The sequence below is a fragment of the Pipistrellus kuhlii genome, unplaced genomic scaffold (genome assembly GCF_014108245.1).
Source record: "Pipistrellus kuhlii isolate mPipKuh1 unplaced genomic scaffold, mPipKuh1.p scaffold_m20_p_2, whole genome shotgun sequence".
Lineage (NCBI taxonomy): Eukaryota > Metazoa > Chordata > Mammalia > Chiroptera > Vespertilionidae > Pipistrellus > Pipistrellus kuhlii.
The window spans coordinates 109,160,377-109,185,018 of NW_023425515.1; the positions used below are offsets into that span (position 1 = coordinate 109,160,377).

The window sequence follows — 24,642 nt, forward strand, 5'->3', positions numbered from 1 at the left end:
TCTTTTGTAATTCTTATTTTTACTTCTCCATTAGTTCTGTATTAAAGTAGTTAAATTTGTTAGAGAAACAGGCTTAATTACCGTATTTTTCGGACCATAAGACGCTCCAGACCATAAGACGCACCAGTTTTTAGAGAAGGGAAATGAAAAAAAGATTCTGAAACTAATAAGTGTCCTAAAATATTTTATGTGCATTAAAACCCAACATCACAGTCATAAACACATGTAATCAACCCTGTAAAGTAAACAGCAGCATTTAGAACCATTTTAGAGCCGGGCAAGCACACAGAGACCACACAGAGCCGGGCAAGTAAAAAAACTTTTTTTTTAAAGTATATGTGTAGGCAATATTTGGACCATAAGACACAGGGACTTTTTCCCCCCACTTCTGGGGGGGGAAAAGTGCGTCTTATGGTCCGAAAAATACGGTACTTAGAAAGGAGTAATTGCATTCCTTTTGCTAACCATTTTGTCTCCAAAGCATAAATTGAATGCCCCTCAAGTAAGATATCAAAGAATATTCTAGGGGAAGAGGGGGAAACAATGTGGAAAAGGAAGTTAAAAGTAACATTTGTGGTTGGTAACTGGTCACTTTATTTTAAAATTGTTCATGGCTAGCTGAAGCTGGTTTGGCCCAATCGATAGAGTGTCGGCTTGCGGACTGAAAGATGTCCCAGGTTCAATTCTGGTCAAGGGCATGTACTTTGGTTGAGGGTACATCCCCAGTAGGGGGTATGCAAGAGGCAGCTGATCGATGTTTCTAACTCCCTTCTTCTCTGTAAAAAAATCAATAAAATTTCTTAAAAATTTTTTTTCATGGCTATTGTGCCAGATGCCCCAAGACCTGGGTTATTTGAAGGGTAAAACTAGTAACATTTCATTTGACAAAACAAATGAACAAATACTGTTAAAATACTTTCATATTGCCTGCACTTTTAACTTAGCTTTGTTTCCAAATAATGTGATTTTAACGACATTTATCAGCTCTCAGTATTGTTTTATGACAAACCTGTTGTAGATCAGGTGGTATAGACTTAAATACCTGCAAATGTATAGTGTTAAATTGCAAAATGTAAATTTATATGTATGGAATTAATATATAGTAGTCCCTCTTTTTCACAGGGGATACATTCCCAGACCTCCAGTGAATGCCATAATCACAGATAGTACCAAATTCTTTATATACAGCTATACATGTTGAAGGTTTATAGTAATTCTGCCTTGAGCAAGTCTGTCGGTGCCATTTTTACAACAGTATTTGCTTATGTCATGTCTTTGTCACATTTTGATCATTTTCACACTATTTTAGAAGAGCTGCATTTGGCTCGAGAGCCGCAGTTTGCCAACCACGGGGTTAGACCATGTGAAATTGCTGACTTTGAATTATTGTTGACCTGCAAAAAACCCTTTGATGTACTTCAATGACATGATTGCTCAGTGGCTGCTACAAGTCAAGAGTCTTTAACTCCTGGTTAGTTTACTATGAAGTTTTAACACTTGGAGGTGTATTTACACTATTAACATCAGTCACCAGTGCACATAATGCAGTGCTTATTTTGGGTATGCTCAATATTGGCCCTAGAGATTTTTTTTTTTTTAAGTATGCTTCTGAATTTAAAGTGGAAAAAGAGATTAGTCTCCCAAATATGTTTATGTGTTTAATAGAAGAAAATGAGGGATTCTTTTGTGTATTAGATTGAAATGTATTTTATCATCGTTACTTTGTTATGACCATGAATGCTTGATAAATTATATGATTTTAAAATGTGTTTGATACATTTTTATAGGATGGAAGATGCTGATAATTCTGAAAAGAGTGTACATGAAGAAAATGGAGAAGTATCAGAAGACCAATCTCAAAATAAGCACAATCGTCACAAAAAAAAGAAGCATAAACACAGAAGTAAACATAAGAAACATAAACATTCCTTAGAAGAAGATAAGGATAAAAAACATAAACATAAGCATAAACATAAGAAACACAAAAGAAAAGAAGTTATTGATGCTTCTGACAAAGAGGGTTTGTCTCCAGCAAAAAGAACTAAATTTGATGATTTAGCTTTGCTAGAAGACTTGGAAAAACAGAGAGCCTTGATAAAAGCTGAACTTGATAATGAGTTAATGGAAGGAAAGGTCCAGTCAGGGATGGGACTCATATTACAAGGTTATGAATCAGGCTCTGAAGAAGAAGGGGAAATTCATGAAAAGGCAAGAAATGGAAATAGGTCTAGTACTAGATCTTCCACTACCAAGGGGAAACTTGAACTTATGGACAATAAAAATAGTACAAAAAAGCGAAGTAAAAGCAGATCCAAAGAACGGACTAGACATAGGTCTGACAAAAAGAAAAGTAAGGGAGGTGTTGAAATAGTTAAAGAGAAGACAACTAGGAGCAAATCAAAGGAGAGGAAAAAGTCTAAAAGTCCATCCAAAAGAAGTAAGTCTCAAGATCAAACAAGAAAATCAAAATCTCCTACCCTTAGAAGGCGGTCTCAAGAGAAAATTGGGAAAGCCAGATCTCCTACTGATGACAAGGTTAAGATTGAAGATAAAAATAAGTCAAAAGATAGAAAAAAATCCCCAGTTATAAATGAAAGTAGAAGTCGTGATCGAGGCAAAAAATCCAGATCCCCAGTTGACTTAAGAGGTAAATCCAAAGACAGAAGGTCACGGTCCAAAGAGAGAAAATCAAAACGGTCTGAAACTGAGAAAGAAAAGAAGCCAATTAAATCTCCCTCTAAAGATGCTTCTTCCGGGAAAGAAAATAGGTCGCCCAGTAGAAGACCTGGTCGTAGTCCTAAAAGAAGAAGTTTGTCTCCAAAACAACGTGATAGATCCCGAAGAAGTAGATCTCCACTTCTAAATGATAGGAGGTCTAAGCAGAGCAAGTCACCTTCTCGAACTCTGTCTCCCGGTAGAAGAGCCAAGAGCAGATCCTTGGAAAGAAAACGAAGGGAACCAGAAAGGAGACGACTTTCTTCCCCAAGGTAATTTGTTTTCAAAATATTAGTGCTTTTTACCAATGCACCAGATTTTAAAGGAGAAACTAGAGCTTGTGGACAATGAGAGATGAGATAATAATGAGCTATAGTTTTAGGTATAATCCATTCCATTTTCTGTATTAACATTTGTACTTTTGTCATTGTGTATCTTGGATGTGGACAATTTACAAATACTGAATTTGATGATAGAAACTTTTTGTTTTCAAGTTCTTAATTTAGTATCTAATTTGTAGATTTATTCCTTTAAATCCAAGTATTTTGATAGCTCTGTGTACCCATTTATGGGGAGGGAGTATATTTCCTAGAGGGAATTATCACTTTATTGAACAATATAGGCTGAAATTTTCAACTTTAAAAAGTTTAAAAAATGAGTTATCAGTTTTAAGATTTGTGATCTGTCTAATCTCTTGAATTGGCATGATTTTGAATTCTAACTATAAACTGAAACTATAATTGCTTTTGGCTCCAAGACACAATGAAATTGAAAGTGGAAATATTTTTTTGTTAATTCAAATATTTATAATCTGATTGTTGAAAGAAAGAAAAAACAACCTTAAGTTTAGGAAGAATGGTATAAGAAACTATTTTGTTTTTTACTAATACGTAATAATGAAAATAATTCATATTTGTATAATACATTGGCTCCATCAGTTCTTTTATCAAAATCTCATGACTCTCAGGGAAGTGACTGTCATGCTTAATTTATAAATGGAAAAAGTAGATTGATCCTATTTACTAGGATCATAGAAGTAATAAATAAGACACAGAATGGATTTTGGAAGGGAGGGTTAGGGAATTGTTTAGTCTAAAGTACTTTAGAAACAGATTTTTAAGTATCTTTATATTCAGTTATTAGGCATGTGAAATTATGCCCAAGTGTCACTTAAGGGAATGTTGGCTTATTCTGTGTAAGGATATAAATTCCTGTTCGCTTATTATTATATATTAATATTTACTGTCTATGTGTTTAAATAAGCTAGAGTTTATCATATTTTTCAAGAAGTTTCAATAATGCTCTTTTTTAAAGAGCTCTGTTTTAAGAGATACTCTTGACTCTTTACTTCTAAGTTACATTGTAATGAAATGGTCCTATAAGCTTTCTTGTATTGAGGCAGTTGTTAGTGTTACTGATTAGGTTATGTAAAGTGTTTCTTAATGATCCTGGTCTCCTTCAATTTGCTTTCAGTTTGTGAAGGATATTTTGAAGAATTTATTAAGGACTAGAGTTGAATTTTTTCAAATAAATTTTTTTTTAATTACAGAAGAAATTTTAATTAAAGAGAAACTAAAAAATGCAGAGGCATGTAAATTCTTTCCCTCTATTCTTCTTCCATTGCTACTCCTAAGAGGAATCTTTCTAGCCCTTTCTATGGCCATACAATTATGTTTATGTTTTTTTCCTACAAAAATGGAGTCATATAATTCATGTTAACAGCAATTTGCTTTTTTTCATCAAACACTTCTTTGATAATACATACAGATCTTTTAAAATTACTTTTTAAAAATTGATTGATTTTTTTTTTTTCTTTAGCAAGAGAGAAAGAAACACTGGTTTGTTGTTCCACTAATTTATGCATTCACTTGGTATTAATGAAAATTTAGGTTGATTACAGTTTTTCATGATTGTATGCTAAGACATCCGTGGATTATGTGTGAGGTTTCTTTGTAAAATAAGTTCACAGACATGAAACTACAAAGTTTACTGTTAAGTATGTACATTTTATGTTTTAGAAAAATATTGCCAAATTTTCTTGTAGGAAATTTATACCAATATTTACTTCCATGACTAGATGAACTATCCTTTTTTTTTTTTTTTTTAATATATTTTATTGATTTTTTGAGAGGGATAGAGTTAGAAACATCGATGAGAGAGAATTGTCCTTTTTATATTTCCTCTGCTCTAAGGTTGACGTTGATTGTAAGATGCTATTATATGTAATTGATAAGTTAAAGATAAGACTTCTAATTGCAAAAATTTCAAAATTTAGAAATAAAAGTCTTTAAACTTAGGAAATGTAGTATCACTCACTTGGGGAAGTTTTGAGTTATTTATCTGGAATTGGAGTCAGTGGCTTTAACCTTAAGAATAATCTTTAGCCGAAACCGGTTTGGCTCAGCGGTAGAGCGTCGGTCTGCGGACTGAGGGGTCCCAGGTTCGATTCTGGTCAAGGGCATGTACATTGGTTGTGGGCACATCCTCAGTAGGGGATGTGCAAGAAGCAGCTGGTTGATGTTTCTCTCTCATCGACGTTTCTAACTCTCTCCCTTCCTCTCTGTAAAAAAATCAATAAAATATATATATATATATATATATATATATATATATATATATAAAAGAATAATCTTTAATAATTCTTCAAATTCTAAGACCAGAGTAAATAAGCTTTTTGTGTGTGTGAATTTAAGTTTTGTTACGAAACATGTTAATTTGTGTTTATTATCTTTAGTTTAGTATGCCATTTCTTTTTCTTTTTACATTTATGAGCATTAATTTTTATTTTTAAAATATGGAGCACTATGAATTTGCATGTCATCCTTGTGCAGGGGTGATGCTGTTCTCTGTATTGTTCCAGTTTTAATGTATGTGTTGCCAAAGCAAGCACTGTGAATGTTTATTTTTAAAGGTGTCTTCTTTTTTTTTTTTTTAATTTATTGATTTTTTTACAGAGAGGAAGAGAGAGGGATGGAGAGTTAGAAACATCGATGAGAGAGAATTACAGATCGGCTGCCTCTTGCACACCCCTACTGGGAATGTGCCCGCACCAAGACATGCCCTTGACCGGAATCGAACCTGGGACCTTTCAGTCCGCAGGCCAACGCTTTATCCACTGAGCCAAACCGATTTCAGCAAGGTGTCTTCCTTCTAATAAACATTTTGGGAAAATAGAATTTTTTTCATAACATTTTTGCATGATTCTGAAAGTTATATAAACAAAATTAGAATAATACCTAAAAGTACAAAAAACGATTTTAAGAAATCTCTGTTAAGATGTCCATTACAAGTAGAAGAAATACATTTATTTTTATTTAATTCATTTTCCTATTTACTTGTATTTGGTTCTCTTAAGAACACGACCTCGTGACGATATCCTCAGTAGACGTGAGAGATCAAAAGATGTCAGCCCGATAAGTAGGTGGTCTCCAACCCGAAGAAGAGCAAGTAGATCTCCCATCAGGAGGAGGTCTCGCTCACCACTCAGACGGAGCAGGTCTCCTAGAAGAAGAAGCAGGTCCCCTCGGAGAAGGTAAAGATGTTGCCCTTTGTTTCATTAAACTCTGAATGTTTAATCTAGGTTCCCTTCAAATTTAAATAAATCAGTGTTCATTATAAACTCAAATCTTTTAAAAGTAGGACATTTTTTCAAGAGATAAATATTAAATGAGCTAGGCTTAGATGTTTTTTTAACTAGCAGGATAAAAAGTTAGCCCAGTTTTCTGTCTGCCTTACAGTTTTGTACTTACGGTATATTTCTGTTAACTTGTATTTGATCACCTTAAGAACATGGCCTCAAGATGATATCCTCAGTAGGCATGAAAGTCTTTTTGGGCAAAAACCTATTTAATTTACCATAATAGAAATCATATTATATGAAGCACAAGTGGTTAGTTGTTTAATCGAAAGGTTGGCTTTTAAAGCAGGGAATCCTTTTAAAATAACATATATACATTAAACATTTTAACTAATATTTACGTGTGTGTGTGTGTGTGTGTGTGTGTATTCCCAAGACCTTGTTGGCTCTTTATACCTTTTTTTATATAGAACATTTTACTTTTGTTTTATGGAAATAGTGCCTCTTATGTCAAAGATGATAATTAATTTTTGTGGAGTTTTTTTGTTCTTTATAGTCTTTTACTTATATAGTTGACCCTTGAACAGCATGGAGAATTCACGTATGCATTTCCATTCTCCAAAAACTTAATTATGTAACTACTAATATCCTTCTCTTGGCTGGAAGCCTTATCGATAACATAAACAGTTGATTAAAACAAGTTTTGGCCTTGGCCCATTTTCCCAGTGGTTAGAGCTTTGGCCCCTGGACCAAAGGGTTGCAGTTTTGATTTCTGATCAAGGGCACATATCTCAATTGCAGGTTCCCCAAGCCTGGGTAAGAGCACATTTGGGAGGCAACCAATCATTGTGCTCAGATAGCTGGATCTTTCATTGCTGCTTGTTCTGCTTTGAAAGTTAGGCACTCCTGAACAGAAGCTTTCTTTCATTTTGACAGTGTGCAACTTGTGGATTAGTGGGTATCACTTGAGGGTGATGAAGTGAGGAGGATTTGATCGTATCAACAACTAAGTATCTTTTCTTTTGGGTGTGGGAGTTTCCCAGAATCCTATCATCTCCGCTGAAGAGGATAGATGTGGCTACCCTGAAGTTTTGGTCAACTTTTCATAATGTCAACTTTTCCTTAATCCTATTTTCAGTAGAGTGTCTCTCCTGTACCTTGGGCCAGTTTTTACAACCAGCGCCTCTCTATAAAATAAGTCTTATCTTTTATCTCAAGTTTTATACTTCAGAGGACATAAGTATCTCCAATGCTCAAGGCTTTCTGGGGTTTTGTGGCACACACTTACTTGTTTCTTTTTTCACCTTGTCCATTGCTATTGGACTAATACTTAGATCTGATCTGTAACTACTCTTTTTTTGATTTGCACATTTCAAGACTTTGTTGGCATCTAGGCTGTCATGTCTCTTCACATTTTCTTAGCCTGAAGATTTTCTTTTTAATTGTTCCTTTTACTGCCCTTTTGGTGAGGTTTCTGAAGAGATTGAGATAAACACGGTGGTTAAATGTGATTAACAGAGAGTTTGCCGATCCTTTTATAGAAACTCACACATTTGTGTGCTTGGAGTGCCATATCTTTCTAACATATACTGTATCTTTGATGTTTGAACTATAATAGTTTCTGTTTGTTTAACATGAGGGATTTTACCTTTAGGCATTTATAAAAATATCTGAGGACCATATTAATTAAACTGAATTTTATCATATTTGTCTCATACCTTATCAGCAGCAATCTTTTTAAAAATCAGGTTTATTGAAGTATCATTTACACAAAATTCACCCATTTTGGTGTACAGTTCATGAGTTTTGACAAAGGGATGTGTTATCAGAATAGAGGGGTGAAATGACTTGACACAATTGTCAAGATGTAGGGCATTTTTAAAAAATATGTTTTTATTGATTTCAGAGAGAAAGGGAGAGGAAGAGTTAGAAGCGTCAGCGATGAGAGAAACATTGATTGGCTGCCTCCTGCAAGCCCCCGACTGAAGATTGAGCCCGAAACCAGGGCATGTGCCCTTGTCTGGAATCAAATCTGGAACCCTTGAGTCCACAGGCCAAGGCTCTACCCATTGAGCCAAACTAGCTAGGGCGAAATGTAGAACATTTCCATTACCCTTGTAGTAGTTCTCTTTGTAGTCAGTAAGTAGGGTAGCTATGTTTTATTTTCAGTTAAGCTAATTATTTAACCTTTTTGATACTGTTATTTTACTTTAAATTTTAATCAACTTTTTAATACTTTATTTTTAGAACAGTTTTAGATTCACAGCAAAATTTAGCTTTTGAAAAAAATATATATCATCTTCTCTCAAATAGGGACAGAGGTCGGAGAAGCAGATCCCGTATGAGAAGGCGGTCTCGATCACGGGGTGGTCGTAGACGTAGGAGCAGAAGCAAAGTAAAGGAAGATAAATTTAAAGGAAGTCTTTCTGAAGGAATGAAAGTTGAGCAAGAATCTTCATCTGAAGATAAGTAAGAATGGAATTTTCCCATAATTTTCTTTTTAGAGAAACACTGTTTAACTTTAATCTTTATTTTCCACCTGAATATTGTAAGTGAGCCTGTTAATTTGCTTCTGAATTATTTGGCTCCCCATTTGGCAGTGTCTGGAAACATTTTAGGCCATCTAATAAGTATACTGTTCAACATCCTCCAGTACAGAAAACACCCCTCATAATGAATTGTCACAATGTCAACAGTGCCAAGGTCAAGAAACCCTGATTAGAGTTAGGTGATAAGAAAATTAAATTGGAAAAAGGTGTTATACCTAAATCTTAACACAAATACATTCAGTACCCAGTTTGTTTCTTTTCCAGAGGACATTGAACAGATGATAGAAAAGGCTGCACTGGAAGGGATCATAAAGATTGTAGGAGTTCTATGGTGTATAGTCGGGATTGGTCAGGGTCAATGTTTGGAGGTAGAGCTACATTCCCCTTCAGATTGTATGTAAATGTTTGCATGTGCATTTTTTAAGGAGAAAGATGTATAGCTCTCAAAGGGTTCTATGGCACAGAAAAGATACCAATTTATCTGTCCTAGCCCTCTTGTTTTATAGATGTGTACACTGAGGATAGAGGGTGAAATGACCTTACTAAGGTCATGGCAGAGCCAATGGTGACATTTTTAAAATTTAAGGATCTTCCTTTTGTTCCCAATTTTGGTGCCATGAAACAAATGAGAAAAATAAGACACAGAAGGTTAAATTACTTTTGCCAGGATTTGAAACCAGGCACTGATAGTTTAGAAACAAAGACAAAGAGAGGTAGCTTAAGACTTTAGCTCAAATTTACAGATGACCGATCTACATTTTCCAATTTTTATTTTTGAAACATATAAAATTATGGTTTTGGAATCTCTTAAGGATGTTTAAGGTTAATGACGTGTATATATGTGTAATTTTTTTAAGCCTCGAAGACTTTGATGTAGAGGAAGAAGATGAAGAGGCCCTAATAGAGCAGAGAAGAATACAAAGGCAAGCAATTGTTCAGGTATGTGATTTTAGTACAATTTTGATCAATCCACCTTAAATAATATTTTAGTAAAATAAAGATTTTTTACTTAAAAAAGTGACAATAGTAGCAATTCAGTAGGGCTTGAAAAAAATGGTAGTTTCTTAATAAAATTGAAACAGTTACCCCTTTTAAATGTAATGAATAATAAAACACTCATAAATGAGTATAGAATAAATTGGAGGAATTTCATTTAGTAAAAAACTACCGTATTTTTCGGACCATAAGATGCACTTTTTTCCCCCCAGAAGTGGGGGGGAAAGGTCCCTGCGTCTTATGGTCCAAATATAGCCTACACATATACTTTTTAAAAAAAGTTTTTTTACTTGCCCGGCTCTGTGTGGTCTCTGTGTGCTTGCCCGGCTCTAAAATGGTTCTAAATGCTGCTGTTTACTTTACAGGGTTGATTACATGTGTTTATGACTGTGATGTTGGGTTTTAATGCACATAAAATATTTTAAGACACTATTTGTTTCAGAATCTTTTTTTCATTTCCCTTCTCTAAAAACTGGTGCGTCTTATGGTCCGGAGCATCTTATGGTCCGAAAAATACGGTATACCTGTTACTAGTTTAAAGAAAACAAAACTTTTTAATGTCTAATAAAATGGCAGATTTTCTAATGCAAATGTAATTATTTCAATGGAACATCTGAAAAGTAATTTTAAGACTATTCTAAAACTTGGTGATTTTTTTTTTTAATGGAAATACTTTTATGGATTTTTTTAAAATTTTTTTAATATATTTTATTGATTTTTTTTTTTTTTTTACAGAGAGGAAGGGAGAGAGATAGAAATATTGTTGAGAATCATTGATCACCTACCTCTTGCACGCCCCCTACTCGGGATGTCCCTTGCCCGCAACCAAGGTACATGCCCTTGACCGGAATCAAACCCGGGACCCTGCAGGCTGAGGCTCTATCCACTGAGCCAAACCAGTTTGACAAGCGAGGTGATTTTAAAACATGGGTAGAGCCTTAGCCAGTTGGCTCAGTAGATAGAGCTTCAGCCTGTGACTGAAGGGTCCAGGGTTTGATTATGGTTAAGGGCATGTACCTTGGTTGCGGGTTGTAGGCTCGATCCCCAGTAGAGGACGTGCAGGAGGCAGCCAATCAATGATTCTCCGTCTTCGTTGATGTTTCTATCTCTCTCTCCTCCCTTCCTCTCTGAAATCAATAAAAAAAATATATTTTTTTAAATGTGGAAAGTGCTGTACATTGTCCTTGAAATAGTAATTTAATGATAAGGTGAGCTGCCTTAGAAGTTTGTCTCTCCTTCCTTGGCCACCCCAAGATAAAGCCATGGCCGCTAGGTCCTTTGTGGATGACAGTCCCTGTAAAGTACCTTCTGTCATCATCATCAGGAGAATTTTCTTCTCATGATGGGAAGGTGAGTAAAGAAATTGAAAGGCAGAATTCTGAAATATATGAAAAACGATAGATATTTTTTACACTATAAGGAGGACAGTACACAGAAATAAAGGACAGTCATGGCAGCTCACCTAAACACACCTAACAAACCATAAATCAATTAATGGTATGTTAGAGTGACAGAAAGAACTTAAGTCACCAGAGGCTGTCGGGCAAAACTGAATTCCAGAGGAAACTTAGCTTTTGTGGATCATTGTTATTGAAGTGATATTCCTAAAGACTTGGTTGAAATTTTTTTTGGTTTTGTTCAGGTCCACAATCCCTTATCTCCAGCCCTCGGGGCCAGATGTGCTTCATACTCAGAAATATTTGAATTTTAGAAAGGTAATATGGTGCATTTCTGTACGTTAGCTCCATTCATGGGTCTAGAACAGCACCCCATTATCAAGTACATGAATATTTCTGCAGCAAGGTTTATTATGTTCATGCTGGGGGAAATAAATAAGACTATAAATAGTATCATGACTGGTTTAGCCAGCTTTGCCACCTAATGAATGTGCACCATACATAAAAAAAAACTCTTTTAGAGTTTAGTGGATTTTGGAATTATATAAGGGATTGTGGATCTGATTCATTGAAGGCATTAATACCTTTTAAAAGTTTAACATTATTTGACTTTGTAATATAGCACCTTTTAGCAGATATACTTAGATAGTATCAGATTTTATGAAAATAATGGACTGTATTGTTATTACAGAAATATAAATATCTTGCTGAAGATAGCAATATGTCTGTGCCATCTGAACCCAGCAGCCCCCAGAGTAGTACTCGTACACGGTCACCTTCTCCAGACGACATTCTGGAAAGGGTAGCTGCTGATGTTAAAGAGTATGAACGGGAAAATGTTGATACATTTGAGGCCTCAGTAAAAGCCAAGCATAATCTAATGACAGTTGAACAAAATAATGGTAAGTTGGATTCTTATTTTGACCATGCTTTTCTCTGAATTTTTAGCTCTGTAATTTTATGAGAGATTGTAACAGTATATTAAATTCCCTCCTATTCATAACCTTGTGGTTTACTTGCTAGAGTATTTTAAAGCAAATCCTAGCCAAGATTTCACTTCAGCTGTACATATTTCAGTTTGTATTTTTGTTAGATAAAGACTTAATGGCTGGTTTGAATCAAAACTCAAATAAGATGCAAATATATTTGGGGTGTATAAATCGTTGATTTCTAATGTCTTAAGTCTTTCTTAGTCGTAATTGTTTTTTCGCCTCCATTTCCTACACACACACACCCCATTTACTTATGAGGATACCAGAGCTATATGTTCCGTAAACTTTTCCATTCTGATTTTTGTTTGTTCACATTCTTATGTCTTTTATCTCATTTCCTATGTCCTCAGTATTTCTTGAAAACTAGTGGTTAGTGTTAGAATTAAATGGATTTAGGTTTAATGTTTTTGGCAAAAATATTTCATAAGTGGTGGTGTGTACTTTCATAATTATATCAATTGATGTGTGTGGTTGTCTTAAGTTTTCCATTTATTTGGTTACCCCAAATTGTAGTTTGTACAGGAAAAGGCAGGATAAATGCTTGGTTATTTTTCTTTATTTAGCATTTTTTTAGTATTGAATAAAGTTGGTGCCATAGTGCTTCCACAGAGGACCAATGATATTTTTGTTGGGTTTTGGTTGGTACCATTTTCTACTTGTGTTACAATGCATTGCTGTCAGTTTTCTTTTTGACGTTTAGATTGTTCTCTCTTTAGCTAAGAGAGGGAAGAAGCCCTTTTAAATTGGTTTCTAATTTTTTTTAACCCAAATCCTGCAATATTTAGTATTTTCTAGGTCAAGTTCAGCAAACTGTGAAAGGTCAGAGAATAAATTATTTTAAACTATTGTTTTCTGTCCCAATTACTGAATCCTATTGTAGTACAGAAGCAGCCACACCTAGCACGAATGAATGAGCATGAATGGCTGTGTTCCCAAAACAGATGTATGGATATCAAAATTTGAATTTTATAAAATTTTCACATGTCACAAAATATTCTTCATGTTTTCCCCCAGACATTTAAAAATGTGCAAATGGACCAAACAAAAAAAAACCAAGGGCCAAATTTGGCCCAGTCTTTTATTTTCTAACTCCCGTTCTACCACAGTAGGATATTCCACCTTGTGCATATCTTGACCCACAACAGAATCAGCTATTGCTTCTGGTTCCTTTAGTAGGCAAATATTTAGAGATCATAGGGCAATTTGAGGTGCCCGTTACTCCTGGACTTTTATTGCAGCCAAAGCTAAAAAAAATGTACATTTTTAGAAAGGACAAATTTCTACTGATATTGGCAATTAAATTTGAGATTATAGAGTTTTTATTAAATAATTTGATTTTCTATTTCTATCTTTTTTAATGTGAAAAACTTGGTACCAATAACCTGATAACTCTGGTTATTTTCAAACTTTCATATATACAGACTTGTCAGTATGATTATCAATATAAAATATACTGAATGCACTTGGAAATTTAATAGTTCTTTTTGTACTTATAATGCATTCTAAGGTATATATAGTCACAATTCTATTTTAAAGTACTGCCAATTTGATAGGTTTAGGTTTATTTGATTTTGCTTTTTAATAATTTTCTTTAAAATTATTAAAATATCTTTCATGAGTATGTGTTTGTGTTCTACCTACACAGGCACAACAAAAGCGTATTATATAGCAAAGCCCTAGCCAGTTTGGTTCAGTGGATAGAGTGTCAGCCTGGGGATTGAAGGGTCCCGGGTTCGATTTCCAGTCAGGGCACATGTCTGGGTTGCGGGCTTGACTGCCAGTAGGGGCATGCAGCAGACAGCTGATCAATGATTCTCTCTCATCATTGATGTTTCTATCCGCTCTTCCTCTCTGAAATCAATAAAAGTCTATTTTAAAAGTATACTATATATACTCATCTGTATGAAAATCTCTATTTTTTATAACTGTTATCTATTCCAATGAAATGAATGTGACATAGTTTATTTAACCTCTCTTCTAATGGTGTATATTTGAAGTGTGTCAGTTGTTGGTTATTCATTGGAGAATTAGTTAGAATTCGTGTTGTGCATTAAGTCATTTTTTTTATGCTTGCCACTCTATCTTTGAGATGGTTTCCTAGAAGTGAGATAGGTGAGCCAGAAGAATGAATGAATATGTAATTTTTCTGTATATTTCCAAATTCTCCTCTATAATGGCCGTACAATTAATTGCCATCCACAACCATTGTCTGAATGCTTGTTTATTGAGAGCCTTATTAACAAAACATCATACTTGTAATTTTTAGTCAGTCTCATATGAAAGAGATGGCATTTCATTGTAATTTTAATTTATTTTTTTTTTCTAAGAACTCTAATTTTTTTGCCCTGTTTTTTATGGATTTATTGGACTTTTTTATTTATTTTATTTATTTATTTTTTAAATATATTTTATTGATTTTTTAGAGAGAGGAAGGGAGAGAGAGAGCTAGAAACGTCGATGAGAGAGAAACATCGACCAGCTGCCTCTTGCACACCCCCTACCGGGGATGTGCCCGCAACCAAGGTACATGCCCTTGACCGGAATCGAACCCGGGACCTTTCAGTCCGCAGACCGACGCTCTACCACTGAGCCAAACCGGTTTCGGCTTATTGGACTTTTTTAGAAGACAAATAGATATAGACCTATATCTATAATGGGGATATTAACGTTTTGAAATTTAAGTTACAATTTAGAACTTAATTTTTTTTTTTAACTGTTTTAGAAAGAGAGGAAGGGAGAAGGGTGGGGGGGGAGGGAGGGAGGAGAGAGAGAGAAAGATTAATATGAAGTGAAACAGTGATCGGCTGCCTACTTACTGCATGCTTTCTACCAGGGCATGAGCCTGCAATCAGCAACCTTATGTGCATGTGGAATGATGCCCAACCAACTGAGCCCACACCGGCCAGGACAAAAATACAATTTTTAAAGAGGAATTTTCACTTTAATACATAATTATTGTTTCTATATTAGCATGTTGGTGAAAGAATTGGTATTATATCTTAGAACTTTATGAAACACTAGAGGTCGGGTGCATGAATATGTGCGCTTTGTAAAGGAATTAATTAGAAGAAGTATCTTAGAGGCTGGGGAGGAAGTGAAGGAGGTTGGCTCCAGGGTATTTCTGGCCCGTCCTGCCTAGTCCCCATGGGGCCAGCTGGCTGGGAAGAGACCATGGGAGGGCTCTAGGGTGTGTCCGGCCCCTCCGTCCAGGCCCAATCAGCTGGACGCCAACAGCAAGCTAATCTATCTATCAGAGGATCGGCCCCCTGGTGGTCAGTGTGCATCATAGCGACTGGTTGAGCGGTCGAACAATTGTTCGGACACTTATTATATTAGGCTTATATATATAGATTCATTTTAGTAAAAAGTGCATGACTTTGTATATCTTAAGTGTTACAAAGTGATTTTAAGTTGGTTATTAATGAAAAACTGATGTACAAGAAGAAAAAAGTTTGAATTGCTATTGGTGTTTTTTTCATAATTTGTACTTTAATTTTTATCTCTTCATTTTTCAAATATTAATGTTAATTTTCATTAAGGGTCAGCTCAGAAAAAGCTATTGGCACCTGATATGTTTACAGAATCTGATGATATGTTTGCTGCATATTTTGATGTAAGTAATTTTAAATCATAAACACACAACTATTAAACCAAAAAATTTAGGTAACAAATATGTATTTGTGTGTGTGTGTGTGTGTGTGTGTGTGCATAGAGGGAGGGGAAGATAAAGAGATGGACAGAGCAAATTAATAAATGTACCTAAGCATTTGGATAACTAGGTGAAGGGTACCTGGAAACTCTTTGTACTCATTTTGCAACTTTTCTTCAATTCTGAAATTAAGTTACAATTTTAAAACAAGTACAGCAGAATAGTTTTAGAGCTTCATGAAAGTTAAATGTCTAATGACTTAAAGGTATAGTTAATTTTTTGAAACAACTTTTTTCTTAGACTTACAAACTGTTGTGTGGGGGGGGGGGTGGAATAATTAGGTGAGACATGATGATATCAATAATTTCCAGATCTTCATTAAAACAGAGTTCACTTTGTGGTTTTATATTGTACATGATGGAGAACATAAGGATTTAGGGCCTAATAAAGTTCATTGAAGAGTTAAAAATGTTGTAACTAGTTAGAATAGTGTCATGCATTAAGTCATTTTAAGAAATGACTTAAAAGGTTTGGTCCCTTAGCCATTTTTATCAGTGTGAGGGACCCCATGGTTGTATGATTGGGCTGGGAAGGAACTGCATGAGCAATCTAGAGCTTGTCCGACCCATCTCACTCAATCCTGGCTGGACCCCAGCAGCAAGCTAGCCAACCAGTCAGAGCGTTTGCCCTCTAGTGTTCAGTTCATGTCATAGTAACTGGTTGATCAGTGGACTGCCTGCCCCCTAGTGGTCAGTGCACATCATAACAAATGGTTGAGCAGCCTTTGCATATCAATAGCATATTACATTTTGATTGGTTGACCAGTCGTCTGGTCACCAGGTGACTGGACACTTAGCATATTAGGCTTTTAGTATTGAGATAGCTGGTTCATCCATTTTTGTTTAAAGAAAGTGCTTAAAATGTCGAACTGATTTAGTGGGTAAATAGCTAATATTGCCTCCTTAATTTCAGAGTGCTCGTCTTCGGGCTGCTGGCATTGGAAAAGACTTTAAAGAGAATCCTAACCTCAGGGATAACTGGACTGATGCAGAAGGCTATTATCGTAAGTGACAATTCTTATGAATTTTATTTATTTACTTATTATTGACAGGAGTCTCCAATTTTCTTCCTTCTACCCCTCTTCCCCTAACCCCTGCCCTACCTCAGGCCCTCCCCATACTGTTGTCTTTGTCTAAGTGTTATGCATATATGCTCTTTTGTTAATCTTTTCCTATCCTTGCACTGAGATCTGTTATTCTCTTCCATGTACCCATACCTCTGGACCAATTTTGTTCATCAGTTACTGACTGGGTGCTTAAGATTCTTTCTTTGTCTTTAACATTTGTCATTTTAATTTTGATGTGTCTTGGAATGGGTCTCTTTGGATCCATCTTGATTGGAATTCTGTGCTTTCTGAACTTGTGTGATGTTTTCTTTTTAATTTTTTCCACTCTAATTGGGTGGCGGGTTTTTCTACCTTATCTTCCAAATCACTGATGGGAACTTCTGCCTTTGATTCCTTCCTGTGTATTTTTGATATCTGATATTATTCTTCTAGAGCAGTGTTTCCCAAACTTTTGACATATGTGTACCCCTTGTATAATTTTTGTAACGCTGAGTACCCCTCGTACTCATGGGAACGTAGAATTAGGCGCAGCTAGGCACGGTGCAGTGCATATCCCCACCAAACTCTTCCTGTACCCCTGGGGGTACGCGTACCACACTTTGGGAAACACTGTTCTAGAGCATCCTTCTTTTCTTTTATTTGGGGGTTATTTCTTTGTCTCCCCATGTTTTATTTCCCTTTGTATTTGTTTCTGTGTTATTAGATCAAACTGTTATGCCTCCCAATCTTTTTTCAGGTGGCCTTATTTAGTAAGTTTTCTGTGGTGCCCAGTAATGCTGATTTTTTTTTTTTTATTATTATTATTATTTTTAAATCTCCTGAGTTGGATGCTCTAGGAATGTTCCTTGTGTGGCTTATTTGGAATCTGCTGTTGTAATTGGGTATTGATTGTTGTTGTCACATTCATTGGTGGAATTGGTTGTATGTGACCGTGGTCTCCCGTGAGTAGGGATGTTCAGATATCAAGGAAAATGGTGGGTGTGTTTCCCCATTCTATAGCTATTTCTCTGAGAGTGCCCTAGAAATTTTCCCTGCCCTTGGCTGGGCAGAGATTCTCATATGCAGTCCAGGGGATCTCCTGAATTCAGGAGTTTCTATCTGCTCTCCTAAGCAGCAGTTAGATTCCTATGACAGTAGGGTAGATGACTTCACCCCCAAGCCAGTCAGTGATCCTACTGAAATTGTTCAAATCCGTAGGTTTCGTCTCTGCTGTTGTAGCCTCTGCAGGGGTCAAGATGTAGGGTGTGACAAGTGGGATTCCTAAGTGTGGGATCAGTGGTATCCTTAGGGCAGGATATTTGCATTTTCCCTCCCCTCCAGCTGTAGCTGCTGGGAGGGGTCTACGCCAGTCTGGAACAATATCCTCTTCTGTATGTTCATGGGTATGACTGATTGCAGGTCTTCCTGCCACCAGATTTCCATGTCTCCCCTCAATGCCTTCTACCCTAGCCACTCAGGTAATTCCAATTCACACTGCTCTCTTTCCACCAAAGCCTTAGCTGCAAAGGAACACTATGCTCGGGTTGTTTTTTTTTTTAATTTAATATTATTACTATTTTTAAAAAATATATATTTTGCTATTAAGTTCTGAAAGGATGGGAGAGGGTGAGAGACAGTAACATCAATGATGAGAGAGGGTCATTGATCGGCTGCCTTCTGCACGCCCCACACTGGGGATCAAGTCTGCAACCTGGGCACGTGCCCTCATCTGGAATCAAACCGTGACCTCCTAGTTCATAGGTCAACACTCAGCCCCTTAGCCGTGATGGCCAGGCCGCTCTGTGTTGTTTTTAACAACACAAAAACAAAAAATGGTGGCTTTATCTCTGACTGGCTGCAGACTCCCCAGAGGCCTGAAGCCCCACCACCTTTTCACAGCTGGATGTTACATGGGCTGCTTTTCTTGGCTCTGGTGCTCTGGTCTGTGGAGTCCAGCCTGGTATTCAGGCCTTGATCTTCACAGGGAAAACCCCATTCTGCAGCCAAGAAATCTCTTGGCCTGCTGCCCTTGGAAGTTGGGCCAGCCCCTCTTGTGACCTCACCCTTCCTAGCAGTCTCCAGATGGTTTCTGCCCTTCTTGAACTCTATTAATTCTAGAGTTCATTGTAATATTTTGTAAAACTCCATCTTAATGCCATCATCTAAAATGTTTGGCTCACCTAGCAACTGCTGAATCCATGTAGGCAGCCCCAGAAGCATTGCAAATTGAAGTGAAGACTTGATTTGAAACTTAAATTTATTCAGTTATTTTTAGCCATGAGATAATCCTCAAGAAGGAAGGGAAGTTAATATATCATTTGCTCATCTTGATCTGAAACCAATAGAAACAACATACAAGGAACTTGAGGTACTAGTCATGCAGGACTGCAGTTGGAAACACTTCAACCAGCACATTTCTCCCATATTCAATGTTAAAATCATTAGCATTTGATAGGACAGAAAAATTCTCCTTGTAATCTTTGAAAGTGGGCATGCAGTAATATCCACAGGGAAGAGAGTGACAGTGGAGGCATGGCCTTGATTCTCTATGATGTCTGGGAAATCAAGCACAAAGTAGGATTTGACATGCATTTTGAGTGATTGCGCTGTGTTTCCTCCTTTTTAATTTTGTGTATCTCATAGTTTGTTAAAACGCTCAAAATTCTAATATTTTAATTTATTCTTTTAGGTGTGAACATAGGTGAAGTGCTAGATAAGCGATATAATGTGTATGGCTACACTGGTCAAGGTGTATTCAGTAATGTTGTACGAGCCAGAGATAATGCAAGAGCCAACCAAGAAGTGGCTGTAAAGATCATTAGAAACAATGAACTCATGTAAGTCAGTGTGATGAAACCTTTAATAACACATTTTGTTCAAATGAAAATATTGCTAAATGCCATTTTAAAAAAGTAACATTCTATAAAACAAGTAGAACTATAAAATGATTGTAGTAGTCCTTTTTGACTGGATATTTAATTTATAGCCATATGTTATATGTGAAGTATTAGAACTATAGACTGATTTGTGTTTAATTCATTTCAGTGCATTTCAGTATCTACTGTGCACTAATGTTAACGTAGACTTCTTCTGTTTGTCTGATGGCCAGCCATCTTTTTTCTTTTTAATATATTTTATTGACTTTTTACAGAGAGGAAGGGAGAGAAAGAGAATTAGAAACATTGATGAGAGAGAAACATCTATCACCTGCCTCCGGTACACCCCTTACTGGGGATATGCCCACAACCAAGGTATATGCCCTTGACCGGAATTGAACCTGGGACCTCTCAGTCCCCAGGCCGATGCTCTATCCACTGAGCCAAAGCGGTTTCGGCGGCCATCTTTTGCTGTGAATATTTTAAACTCAAGACTAGAGGTGAGGGATAAAAGGATTATATTAATTAGTTGTCGCTAATTAGCATAAAGTGGTCTACAAAAGGGACAGCTGGTTTACCAGATAATTTGGGGAAATTTTTGTATCTTCTATCTGTTGCCTTTTTCCTTTAATACACAAGAGTTACTTAATTGTCACGTACATGCTTTAATACATAATTTGTACCACACACTGAGCTGGTGTTAAACTCAAATTACTATTGGTTTTATAACACTGGAAAGAAATGTTGTAGATTTATACTAAAGTCTTAAACTTCCCCAGGCTTAGAAAGTTTTTGTTGTTTTGTTTTTATGTTTATCCCCAACCCCTGTATTATAGACACTAACTTTAAAAAATGTAGCTTATTGACAAATTATAACTAGAATTTTAAGGAAAACCAAATATTAATATTTGGTGAGACATTTCCTGCTTAGACTCTTAAGGAACCAAAACTCTATACAATGTGGTTCCACTTTTATTAAACACAAGTCCCCTGGTGTTAATTAGAAGGTGGCCAGTAGGGCAGCACTGGATGAGATGGGCCAGACATGCCCTGGAGCCAACTTCCTATGGTTCCTCTTTAGCTGGCCACACCTGGGGAAGTGTCATGGCTTAAAGGGCGTCTGAGAAGTGAACGGGGTTCCTCTGACAGGTGGGGTCCCTCAGCCTGGCCTGTAGTGGGGATTGGGCCGAAACTGGCTCTCCATTCCCTGAGGGATCCTAGATTGTGAGAGACACATCCCAGAATCGGATTCCTTCCTCTTTGGTTCTGGAGTGCGTCACCCAAGAACTGCCACTGCCAAATCACTGCAGCTTGGCAGCTCCTGTGCTGTCTGCCAGCTGGTGGCCATTGCTCATCGTAGCTACTGGTAGGACGGTCGCTTAGCTTTTTATATATATAGATAGAATTTACATCAAGACTGGAGAATAAAATGTGCAGGATTGATTTTCCTTCAAGCAAGGTAGGTTTATTCCTCAGTGCTTCTGTTTTGTTGATTGGTTATTTTGGAAATTAACTTCATGAGAACCATATTTGATTAAGTATGAAGTATTGTCTAAGTGGTACAGAGACCTGTCATTCCTCAACAGATTTATTATGACTTGTAAAAAAACAACAAACTAATTAACATCACCTATGGTTCATGATACTGGAATTAGCAAATTATATTATTTAGTTCTGGATGTATTTAATTTTGACTGACTTTCCTTTTTTTATTTCAGGCAGAAAACTGGTTTAAAAGAACTAGAATTTTTGAAAAAACTTAATGATGCTGATCCTGATGACAAATTTCATTGTTTGCGGCTCTTCAGACACTTTTATCATAAACAGCATCTCTGTCTCGTATTTGAGCCTCTCAGGTACAGTGTCAAAAACTACATAAAATGAAAATTTATCTTCTTTATCTCTACCAACCTCACTTAAAGATAAACAATTGAAATGACATATTTTCTGGGCATTTGATTTTTATTTACTTATTTAATTACTAGAAGCTTGGTGCACGAAATTTGTGAGTGTGGGGGGGAGGTCAGGGAGGAAGGGGGAGGGTCTTGGTTGGCAGGATCCCTCAGCCTGGCCTGCGCCCTCTCACAGTCTGGGAGCCCTGCTATAGATCGCCCAGCAGAAGGAGGCTCTGCTCACCCACCACCAGGTAGCCTGGGCCTCCCTTTGTGGGGTAATGGCTGGGCCCCTGACCAATGGCATTGCACCTGCCTTGGCTGGCCTGGTGCCAGTGGTCGTCCGGATGGTCATTCTGCTATTTGGTCGTTTGGTGGCCAGTGCACTCCATAGCGGGGGAGTGTCACTCAGCCAGAAGCCACTTATGCTTTTATTTATAGAGATTATTATAGACTTAATTTAGCTCTGGTTTTTGTTTTTTAAGCTTGTATTATGAGCTGGTTTCTTGATAGTCATTAATATATTGACATTAAATGACTGCATACTATGTGCCAGTTTACTACTTGCTTTTAGCCTTCAGGTCAACCTGAGAAATTCTCTGAAAATTAAATATTTCAAGGAAGGATTAAGCCAGAATGATAAGAAATGAGAATAGTGGAAGAAATACAATTTTGATCTTCGAAATTATAGCTTCGTTGTTAATTTTTCAAATATAAATCCATTCTAAAATCAATACAGATTTTATCATTGCGTATCTTTCTTTCTATTTATTTTAAAAATTAAGTTTTATTGGAAAATTGTGTTATGTACACATAATTTCATATATTCTCATTTCATTATGGAATAATTTATCAAATATTTGAGATGTTCTTGAATAGAATATGTCATTGTAATTATATTTTGGGTTTGATTTTACTTTATGCTTAAATGTTTTTGCTTTTTTGAAATGTCAATTTTGTATTTAACCTGTAACTTTCTTTTTTCCTTTCTCCTAAAAGCATGAATTTACGAGAGGTGTTAAAAAAATATGGTAAGGATGTTGGTCTTCATATTAAAGCTGTAAGATCTTACAGTCAACAGTTGTTCTTGGCATTGAAACTCCTTAAAAGATGCAATATTCTACATGCTGATATCAAGCCAGACAATATCCTGGTAAGTGAAACAGTTAAGGCTGCATTGTACATTCATATATCTGCTTTTCAGTAATGTGAGATTACCACTGTATTATTTTAAAAATAACATCTTAAAAGATATACTTATTACCCATTACAAATTACCAATTTTTCCTTTTTTGGAAATTGAGCCATGAAATTTTAAAGTATAAAGAAAAAGGAGATAGGCCAGCGTCCCAAATTGTCCCTTTTTATTGTGGATTTAGAGTACACACAAATCCCACGAGTGATTTAATATAGTAATGATAGGCTTCCTCTGGTAGTGAAAAAAAGTGCTGCATGTTTTGCTGTTTTGAAATAAGGTATGTTTACACTTTTTTGTTCTTTAATTTTGTAGGCTAATGGAGATAAGAACATTTAAGGGAATTTTATAGACTGAGTTTGGGACATTTAAGAGAATTGCCTTAAGTTTATATAAGAAGTTGAGTTTAAAGGTGTCCAGGAGTAATTCTTTACTAGAGGCTCAGTGCATGAATTCCTGCACCAGTAAAGTCCCTTGGCCTGGCCTGCAGGATTGGGCCAAAACTGACTCTCTAATATCCCCTGAGGGGTCTTGGATTGTGAGAGGGTGCAGGCCAGGCTGGGGGACCCCACTGGTGCACGATTGGGACCAGGGAGGGACTACTGAGGGCTCCAGGGCTTGTCTGGCCCATCTTGCTCAGTCCTGATTGGTTGGATCCCAACAGCAAACTAACCTACTGGTCAAATCATCTGCTCCCTGATGGTCAGGCATGTCATACCTAGCGGTTGTGCAGCCTTAGCATGTCATTAGTATATATCATTGCTTTGATTGGTTGAACAGACGACCAGACACTTAGCATATTAGGCTTTTATTATATAGGTTTGCTTTAGAAGCAGTGCCTTCTGGGAGCCCAAACACAGTAAAGCTCACTCTCCTAAAAGATGCCTATTGAAAGACATGTTTCACTGTTTCAACATCTTTTTTTTTTTTTAATCCTCACTTGAGGATATTTTCTCATTGCTTTTCAGAAAGATTGGAAGAAAGAAGGGAAGGAAGGAGAGAGAGAGAAATGTCAGGTTAGAGAGAGACATTGACTGGTTGCCTCCTGCATGTTGCATAGGAGGCAGGGAGTAAGGAGCAAACTCCCAACCCAAGTACTTGCCTTTGACAGAGAATTGAACCTGCGACTCTTCAATGCTCAGGCTTACGTTGTAACCACTGAGTCAGGGCTATCTTGAACTGGTACCCCATCAGGGCTTAAGACTTCAGATGTGGTAACATGCAAATTTATAGTATAATTTTATGTTTTTGAAATTTAGAAGTACATATTGTCATAGGGGAGTGATTAATGCACACACAAACTCTTTCCCTCCCTGACCCCATTTCTTCACCCTGCTAAGGTTTTCAGAGTTGGGGCATGTGCACAATGTGGATAATTCCAAGTTTATCTTCTAATCACATGTTCCACACTTGAGAAAAATTATCCGATTAGAGGCATTCCATTTTGATATGTTTAGTCTGAGTTTATAATGTATTACATATCTATAATAATAAAAGTGTAATATGCTAATTAGACCGGGCAGAAGGATGAAGCTGGGACTGCAGCCATGGGATTGAGGCAGCCTCCTGGGGCTGTGCGAGAGGCATCCAGGCAGCCCCCGTAGCTGTGAAGGCCTACTCTTGCACAAATTTCTTCCATCGGGCCTCTAGCATAATATAACTTGGTTAGAGGAGCTCAGTTATTACAGTGAAATTGTAG

At 36.5% G+C, this 24,642-nt stretch overlaps 1 protein-coding gene and 1 non-coding gene across 18 annotated transcripts in view; one reads left to right on the plus strand and one right to left on the minus strand.

The window, feature by feature from the left end:
• PRPF4B (pre-mRNA processing factor 4B) overlaps positions 1-24,642 on the plus strand; it is a 43,809-nt gene that overhangs the window by 3,485 nt on the left and 15,682 nt on the right. For 16 of the 17 annotated variants that reach the window (XM_045584227.1, XM_045584229.1, XM_045584228.1 and 13 more), the window contains exons 2-11: positions 1,788-2,987; positions 6,071-6,247; positions 8,606-8,761; positions 9,699-9,780; positions 11,926-12,136; positions 15,766-15,839; positions 16,848-16,938; positions 19,670-19,817; positions 21,575-21,712; positions 22,748-22,901. In XM_045584227.1, the coding sequence (XP_045440183.1) occupies positions 1,788-2,987; positions 6,071-6,247; positions 8,606-8,761; positions 9,699-9,780; positions 11,926-12,136; positions 15,766-15,839; positions 16,848-16,938; positions 19,670-19,817; positions 21,575-21,712; positions 22,748-22,901 (2,431 nt within the window). Of the gene's footprint in view, positions 1-1,787; positions 2,988-6,070; positions 6,248-8,605; positions 8,762-9,697; positions 9,781-11,925; positions 12,137-15,765; positions 15,840-16,847; positions 16,939-19,669; positions 19,818-21,574; positions 21,713-22,747; positions 22,902-24,642 lie in introns of all 17 variants that reach the window. The other variant, XM_045584226.1, reaches the window with a different exon arrangement.
• Positions 5,504-5,605, minus strand: LOC118725033. The gene has a single exon (XR_004989796.1). It is a non-coding gene; the product is annotated as a U6 spliceosomal RNA (small nuclear RNA).